Source organism: Oncorhynchus gorbuscha, linkage group LG24 (genome assembly GCF_021184085.1).
Source record: "Oncorhynchus gorbuscha isolate QuinsamMale2020 ecotype Even-year linkage group LG24, OgorEven_v1.0, whole genome shotgun sequence".
NCBI lineage: Eukaryota > Metazoa > Chordata > Actinopteri > Salmoniformes > Salmonidae > Oncorhynchus > Oncorhynchus gorbuscha.
The window spans coordinates 58,652,129-58,660,547 of NC_060196.1; the positions used below are offsets into that span (position 1 = coordinate 58,652,129).

An 8,419-nucleotide genomic window follows, 5' to 3' on the forward strand; every position below is an offset into this window, starting at 1 on the left:
TCCTCTTTCCTACGTTCTGTCTCCTCCTCCTCTTTCCTACATTCTGTCTCCTCCTCTTTCCTACATTCTGTCTCCTCCTCCTCTTTCCTACATTCTGTCTCCTCCTCCTCCTTCCTACATTCTGTCTCCTCCTCCTCCTTCCTACATTCTGTCTCCTCCTCCTCTTCCTACATTCTGTCTCCTCCTCCTCTTTCCTACATTCTGTCTCCTCCTCCTCTTTCCTACATTCTGTCTCCTCCTCCTCCTTCCTACATTCTGTCTCCTCCTCCTCCTTCCTACATTCTGTCTCTGTCTCCTCCTTCCTACATTCTGTCTCCTCCTTCCTACATTCTGTCTCCTCCTCCTCCTTCCTACATTCTGTCTCCTCCTCCTCCTTCCTACATTCTGTCTCCTCCTCCTCCCCCTACATTCTGTCTCCTCCTTCGCTCCCTATTCATGTTTCCCTCCCTCTTTCTTCCACTCTCTCGTTTTCTCTGTCCTGTTCTTATTTGTCCTCCATCTCCCATTCCCTTGCTCTTCCTATCCTCTCTACCTTCCCTGCTCCATCGCCGTGGTAGCCAACAGGGCCTAGTTGCCAGGGGAAACCTCTACAGTCGCTACATCAACACCCGGGGCTTTGGGCTGTTGTTGGAGACCCAGCAGAACACCTTCAAACTGCCAGGTAACCAGATCTTCACATCAGCTGATGTCTCAAAGTGCTGTACAGAAACCCAGCCTAAAACCCCAAACAGCAAGCAATGCAGGTGTAGAAGCACGGTGGCTAGGAAAAACTCCCTAGAAAGGCCAAAACCTAGGAAGAAACCTAGAGAGGAACCAGGCTCTGAGACCAGAACCCTATGGTACTTTTTGAGTATATTCCCTATTTAGTGCACTACTTTAGACCAGGCCATGGTCTAAAGTAGTGCACTATATAGAGAATAGGGCTCTGGTCTAAAGTAGTGCACTATATAGGGAATAGGGCTCTGGTCTAAAGTAGTGCACTATATAGGGAATAGAGCTCTGGTCAAAAGTAGTGCACTATATAGAGAATAGGGCTCTGGTCTAAAGTAGTGCACTATATAGAGAATAGGGCCCTGGTCAAAAGTAGTGCACTATATAGGGAATAGGGCTCTGGTCAAAAGTAGTGCACTATATAGAGAATAGGGCTCTGGTCTAAAGTAGTGTAATATATAGGGAATAGGGCTCTGGTCTAAAGTAGTGCACTATATAGGGAATAGGGCTCTGGTCTAAAGTAGTGCACTATATAGGGAATAGGGCTCTGGTCTAAAGTAGTGCACTATATAGAGAATAGGGCCCTGGTCAAAAGTAGTGCACTATATAGGGAATAGGGCTCTCGTCTAAAGTAGTGCACTATATAGGGAATAGGGCTCTGGTCTAAAGTAGTGCACTATATAGGGAATAGGTTGCCATTTAGTACATAGACCACTGTGCCCAGGAATGTACTGTGTTGTCTTGTGACTGACCTCTGACCTGTTAGTGCTGTGTACCTTCTCAGGTTTGACACCATTATTGAGAGAGAGAGAGACTGACACGGGGGGACAGACAGACCCCCTGGGACACACAGACAGGTTTGCAGAGATGTAATTTCCCCTCACATAGACATACTCAGGATATATCTGGCAGACTTTATATATAAAATGCATGCAGGGGCATTGAAAGGCATTCAATAGTAGGTGGCTACAATTGAAAGCGTGAAAAATAAGCTGGAATTACAGTGGATTTGTGTTTTGACTGAACTACATTTCCTTCTCTGCAGCACAAAAACGAGTTATCTTCCTTCTTCACACTCTCCGTTTCTCTATCACTCATCCCCTCATCTTACCTCTTGTCATATGCCTCCTCTCCCCAACCCTCCTTGTCCCTGTCCAGGTCCCTTCCACCTCTCTCCCTATCCAGGAAGGAGTTGCTCTGCTCCCAGAACACCAGAGAACCAGACAGACAGGCTGGGATGGAGACCAGGGTGCTGGAGAATAGGCTCAGGGTGGGGGTAGGGGGAGAGAAAGGAGGTGGGCCCCAGGTGGTTGAGAAGGGGCCATTGGGGGCTGAGAAGAACAGGGGGAGAGGAGGCTGGTCATGGACGGTGGGAGAGAGCTGCTGTAACACAGCTCAGTGGGTCAGGCAGAAGCAGGAATATAACAACACCAGACCCTGGTGACCCACATGGAAGACAGACGGGCTGACAAGACGAAGGACATAGAAGACGGGCTGACTGACAGACGGGCTGACTGACAGACGGGCTGACTGACAGACGGGCTGACAAGAAGAAGGACATAGAAGACGGGCTGACTGACAGATGGATGGATAAGAAGCAGGACATAGAAGACGGGCTGACTGACAGACGGGCTGACAAGAAGAAGGACATAGAAGACGGGCTGACTGACAGATGGATGGATAAGAAGCAGGACATAGAAGACGGGCTGACTGACAGACGGGCTGACAAGAAGAAGGACATAGAAGACGGGCTGACTGACAGATGGATGGATAAGAAGCAGGACATAGAAGACGGGCTGACTGACAGACGGGCTGACAAGAAGAAGGACATAGAAGACTGACTGACTGACAGATGGATGGATAAGAAACAGGAAGAAAAAGACCGACTGACAGACTGATTTAATAGAGATTTAGAGAAATGGACTGTGAGCTAGAGTCGAGATAGACGGGAAGACAGCCACAGCCAATCCTCACCCACTCACCTTCAGCCCTCTCATCTGATCACTGGTTAGTGGTGCTATGTCTTCTAGACAGAACAAGTGCCCTCTCACCTGATTACTGGTTAGTGGTGCTATGTCTTCTAGACAGAACAAGTGAAGGGTTTGGTTGGTATGCAACAATAGTCAGCCAGATGTCACAGGATACGTCCCAAATGGGCACCCTATTCCCTATGGGACCTGGTCAAAAGTAGTGCACTAATGTAGGGAATTGGGTACCATTTTGGGTCAAAAGTAGTGCACTAACGTAGGGAATAGGGTGCCATTTTGGGTCAAAAGTAGTGCACTAACGTAGGGAATAGGGTGCCATTTTGGGTCAAAAGTAGTGCACTAATGTAGGGAATAGGGTGCCATTTTGGGTCAAAAGTAGTGCACTAACGTAGGGAATAGGGTGCCATTTTGGGTCAAAAGTAGTGCACTAACGTAGGGAATAGGGTGCCATTTTGGGTCAAAAGTAGTGCACTAACGTAGGGAATAGGGTGCCATTTTGGGTCAAAAGTAGTGCACTAACGTAGGGAATAGGGTGCCATTTTGGGTCAAAAGTAGTGCACTAACGTAGAGAACAGGGTGCCATTTGGGGCTTAGTAGTCTGAGGTTGTGAAATGGTGGGTTACAGTACAATGAACAGAATGTAGCTGTGAATACTGAGTACTAGTCAGTAGGTTGATGATGGTAACGAGAACCACAGCTTTAGAGACCTACTAAATCTGTCACATGTACCTGCAGCAATTCACTTGAAGCAAAAAGGCAATGGAGCCATGCTGGAAATTCCATCAGACTTGAGTTGACACGTTAAGATGTTTTCAATGTGGAAATAAACGGCCTGCACTGATCACAGAAAGACCTGTCCCTAAATGTTGTTGGAATCGATTTACTTGTTATGTCTGCGTTATTTACCCATGTAATGATCATAGATTACATTTCAAATCAAATCACATTGTATTTGTCACATACACATGGTTAGCAGATGTTAATGCGAAATGTAGCGAAATGCTTGTGCTTCTAGTTCCGACAATGCAGTAATAACCAACAAGTAATCTAACTAACAATTCCAAATCTACTGTCTTGTAGACACAAGTGTAAAGGGATAAGAATATGTACATAAGGATATATGAATGAGTGATGGTACAGAGCAGCATAGGCAAGATACAGTAGATGGTATCGAGTACAGTATATACATATGAGATGAGTATGTAGACAAAGTGACATAGTTTAAAGTGGCTAGTGATACATGTATTACATAAAGATGCAGTAGATGATATAGAGTACAGTATATATATGTATACATATGAGATTAATAATGTAGGGTATGTAAACATTATATTAGGTAGCATTGTTTAAAGTGGCTAGTGATATATTTTACATAATTCCCCATCAATTCCCATTATTAAAGTGGTTTGAGTTGAGTCAGTGTGTTGGCAGCAGCCACTCAATGTTAGTGGTGGCTGTTTAACAGTCTGATGGCCTTGAGATAGAAGCTGTTTTTCAGTCTCTCGGTCCCAGCTTTGATGCACCTGTACTGACCTCGCCTTCTGGATGATGGCGGGGTGAACAGGCAGTGGTTCGGGTGGTTGATGTCCTTGATGATCTTTATGGCCTTCCTGTAACATCGGGTGGTGTAGGTGTCCTGGAGGGCAGGTAGTTTGCCCCCGGTGATGCGTTGTGCAGACCTCACTACCCTCTGGAGAGCCTTACGGTTGAGGGCGGAGCAGTTGCCGTACCAGGCGGTGATACAGCCCGCCAGGATGCTCTCGATTGTGCATCTGTAGAAGTTTGTGAGTGCTTTTGGTGACAAGCCGAATTTCTTCAGCCTCCTGAGGTTGAAGTCTTCACGATGCTGTCTGTGTGGGTGGACCAATTCAGTTTGTCTGTGATGTGTACGCCGAGGAACTTAAAACTTACTACCCTCTCCACTACTGTTCCATCGATGTGGATAGGGGGGTGATTACCTAAATGTTGATATAGTGCTTTGTATTTCCCTCATGTCCCCTCTACACCCTTGAACCTCCTGCACTGCCCTCTACTGGCTAAATACGGTACTGCAGTATCACGAGAACTCAACAGGCAGTCAAGTATAAGACAGGGTTGTGTTCATTCTGCACCAAAACTGAAGACAATTTAGTTCAATGGGGTGGAACAACTTGGACTTGTCCAATAAGAAATGTCCATTTTGGTTTTGTTTCAAAACGTTTTGTGTATAGTTTGTATAGTGTGCCCTAATGAACACAACCCTGCTTCCCCTCACACATAGATATCATCCCCAAAACATTGGTGTCCTGATTACATATGTTAAACATTCACTACTAATGCTGCGTTTACCTTTAGTCGGAACTAGGTAACTCTTGACATTTCCGACTTGCTAACTGGTTGTAAGTTACACTGGTTGTAGTATTCAACCAGTTAGCAAGTCGGACATTTCAGAGTTTCCTAGTTTCATACAGCACGTGAATGCGACGTTAGTACCATCAAGCTACAACATCAGAAGCCCCACCTATACTGAACAAAAATAAACGCAACATGTAAAGTGTTGGTCCCATGTTTCATGAGCTGAAATAAAAGATCCCAGAAAAGTACCATAAGCACAAAAAGCTTATTTCTCTCATATTTTCTACACACATGTGTTTACATCCCTGTTAGTGAGCATTTCTCCTTTGCCATGATAATCCATCCACCTGACAGGTGTGGCGTATCAAGAAGCTGATTAAACAGTATGATCATTACACAGGTGCACCTTGTGCTGGGGACAATAAAAGCCCATTCTAAAATGTGCCGTTTTGCCACAGCACAATGCCACAGATGTCTCCAATTTTGAGGGAGCGTGCAATTGGCATGCTGACTGCAGGAATGTCCACCAGAGCTGTTGCCAGAGAATTTATTGGAATTTCTCTACCACAAGCAGCTTCCAATGTAGTTGTAGAGAATTTGGCAGCACGTCCAACCGGCCTCCCAACCGCAGACCCACGTGTAACCACTCCAGCCCAGGACCTCCACATCCGGCTTCTTCCCTTGAGGGATCGTCTGAGATCAGCCACCCAGACAGCTGATGAAACTGAGTATTTATGTCTGTAATAAAGCCCTTTTGTGAGGGGAAATGTATTCTGATTGGTTGGTCCTTTTGTGAGGGGAAATGTATTCTGATTGGTTGGTCCTTTTGTGAGGGGAAATATATTCTGATTGGTTGGTCCTTTTGTGAGGGGAAATGTATTCTGATTGGTTGGTCCTTTTGTGAGGGGAAATGTATTCTGATTGGTTGGTCCTTTTGTGAGGGGAAATGTATTCTGAATGGTTGGTCCTGGCTCCCAAATCGATGGGTCTGTGCCCACCCACGGCTCGCACCTCTGCCCAGTCACGTGAAATCCATAGATTAGGGACTAATTAATTTATTTCAATTGACTGAACTTTTAACTCAGTAAAATTGTTGAAATTGTTACATGTTCGTGTTTATATATATTTTTTTATCAGTGTAGTTCTACAATTTATCTTCTTAAAATCTGATTTTTAAACCCAAACATTAATCCCGGGTTTACGTAGGTTACTTTCTAAATGTAATCCGTTACTATAGTTACCTGTACAAAATTGCAATCAGTATCGTAACTTTTGGATTACCCAAACTCAGCAACGTAATGATTACTTTCAGTTATGCTAGCAGATCCCATAGACTTCCATTCATTGCGCTGATGCTAGTTAGCATTGGCTCGCGAAACTACCTCAAACTTCCTTCATACTGGACACAGAGATGTATAGTTTATTTCCTTAGCATTACTTAGCAACCTCATGCCTTTTACACACAATGTATATAGACTCCACTTTTTTTTACTTTTTTCTACTGTGTTATTGATTGACTTGTTAATTGTTTACTCCATGTGTAACTCGGTGTTGTCTGCTCACACTGCTATGCTTTATCTTACCCAGGTCGCAGTTGCAAATGAGAACTTGTTCTCAACCAGCCTACCTGGTTAAATAAAGGTGAAATGAAAAATAAATAAATAAAAACCGCACAGTGTTTAGACAGATAGCACTGAGATCCATCTATAATGACCAACGACTACTGTCACATGTACACAACATCTACGTGCATTTATTTATCTTTAAAAATAGTTTGACAAAACCACATTCAGAACTAGGTACAAAGAAATGATACACACAAAATAAATGATTATATTCTTTGTCTGTTGGATTCTCTTCAGATTACTGTTTAAAAATATGTACAATGGAGCATAAAGTGAAAGGGTTTCTCTCTTGGTTTTCACACGCTGTTTAGCACACTGCAGTCACATAAGAACAGCCAGCATCAAACCAACACGGACTTTGTTTTGCCAGAGGCCTGATGGGACATCTCCTTTTTGTGTTATTGTAATGGAAGTTGGCTTACTTGGAAGCAATTAAATTGTTTTGAATTATCTAGCGACAAAATGATCTGTCTTGATATGTTAATAAAAGCATCCATCTGATCTGAGGGATTATAAAGTGACATCTTTGAAAAGGAATCCCTTTTTGCAAAAAGAGTTCCTGGAGGCAATCTTTAAATAGGTTACTTCCTTGTGCGGGCCACCCTCCTCTACCAGTGTGGCCTGCTTTGGGTTCCACAAAATGCGTTGTCCTTTTTTAACTAGTGTGGCATCTTGCTCTACTTGTTTTTCCTTTGTCTCCGCTGTCGGAATTCCATACGTGCTCATTGGACCGTGGGCGACCTATCGGCTTCTTAGCTGCTCTGCTATGAATGATGCCAACAAAAAGAGGATGTTTAATGATTACAAACACTGATAATCGGCAGTTTCACACTCACTAAGTCATGGAAGAAACAGGTCCCTGTCTCGTAACCTCTGTTGATCGATTGGCAAGCTCCTTCAATCCAAAACCCATGGTATTCCCTGCTGCCATTTCCCCAAGCTCCTTCACACCCTAAGCAGAACAGAACCTAACAGAACCCCCTGGGTTATGTTCATTAGGCACTGAAACAGAAAGGGACTACCTGGACTTGTCCAATAAGGAACTCTCATTTTTGTTTTTTTGCTTTTGAAAAACATTTTTAAAAGTTTTTCTGTTCCATGCCCAAATGAACACACCCCTGCTCATTAACTGGAATGACTAAACCCCAAAACCTCGTTAACTCTACATTATGTAACAGCATCTCCTGCAACTGTCAACTGTCCAATCCCATTTCCACGACAGATAGGTCTCTGTTTTCCACCCTTTCCCAGTAAGCACTTAGACACACCCATCATAGATTTCAAAAGCACTGAATTGGAGTGTCCTTTCCACCATTATTAAATCCATGTAAGATAGTGTGCAAGTGTACACTTTAGGGAGAAGGGTGGAGAGTGGAGGAATAGGGACGGAGCCTTAGGTCTCCATTCAATTCTTATTGCAGTAATTCAACGTTACAGCGTGATTGAAATGTAAAGGTCATTTCAGATTGAGCCATCATATATACAGCGTTTAACGTGAATGTAGTCTCTGCAAACGCAGGCACATTTGCAGATACCTTTCAATCGAGGCTGAACTTCCACGATACGGATTGAATGGAGCCCTTAGTCTCTCTGGCCCAGCAGGGTGAGGTAGATGTCGGACTGGAGGAAGCGAGGGTAGCAGTCTGTATCCAGGAGGGAGTAGATGCGTTTCTGGGCGTGGGACAGGGAGGTGTGTGATGGGGCCTGTAGGAGCTGTGTGGTTAAGTCTCTGGTCTTACTGTCCAAGTTCACCTGAAAGGG

The 8,419-nt window shown here is 44.2% G+C and overlaps 2 protein-coding genes across 8 annotated transcripts in view; one reads left to right on the forward strand and one right to left on the reverse strand.

Annotated features, from left to right (window-relative positions):
• LOC124012771 (alpha-tubulin N-acetyltransferase 1-like) overlaps window positions 1-3,055 on the forward strand; it is a 32,137-nt gene extending 29,082 nt beyond the window's left edge. For 3 of the 6 annotated variants that reach the window (XM_046326718.1, XM_046326719.1, XM_046326721.1), the window contains 3 exons: window positions 558-661; window positions 1,496-1,568; window positions 1,870-3,055. In XM_046326718.1, coding sequence (XP_046182674.1) covers window positions 558-661; window positions 1,496-1,568; window positions 1,870-2,155 — 463 coding nt within the window. In that variant the 3' untranslated portion in view covers window positions 2,156-3,055. The remainder of the gene's footprint in view (window positions 1-557; window positions 662-1,495; window positions 1,569-1,869) is intronic. The other 3 variants (XM_046326723.1, XM_046326720.1, XM_046326722.1) reach the window with 3 other exon arrangements.
• Window positions 3,056-6,759: 3,704 nt separating this feature from the next.
• Window positions 6,760-8,419, reverse strand: part of LOC124012616 (regulator of G-protein signaling rgs-7-like) — a 34,131-nt gene continuing 32,471 nt past the window's right edge. The window contains exons 6-7 of one of the 2 annotated variants that reach the window (XM_046326445.1): window positions 8,194-8,410; window positions 6,760-7,422 (exon numbers count right to left, since the gene is read on the reverse strand). In XM_046326445.1, coding sequence (XP_046182401.1) covers window positions 8,240-8,410 — 171 coding nt within the window. In that variant the 3' untranslated portion in view covers window positions 6,760-7,422; window positions 8,194-8,239. Of the gene's footprint in view, window positions 8,411-8,419 lie in introns of both variants that reach the window. The other variant, XM_046326444.1, reaches the window with a different exon arrangement.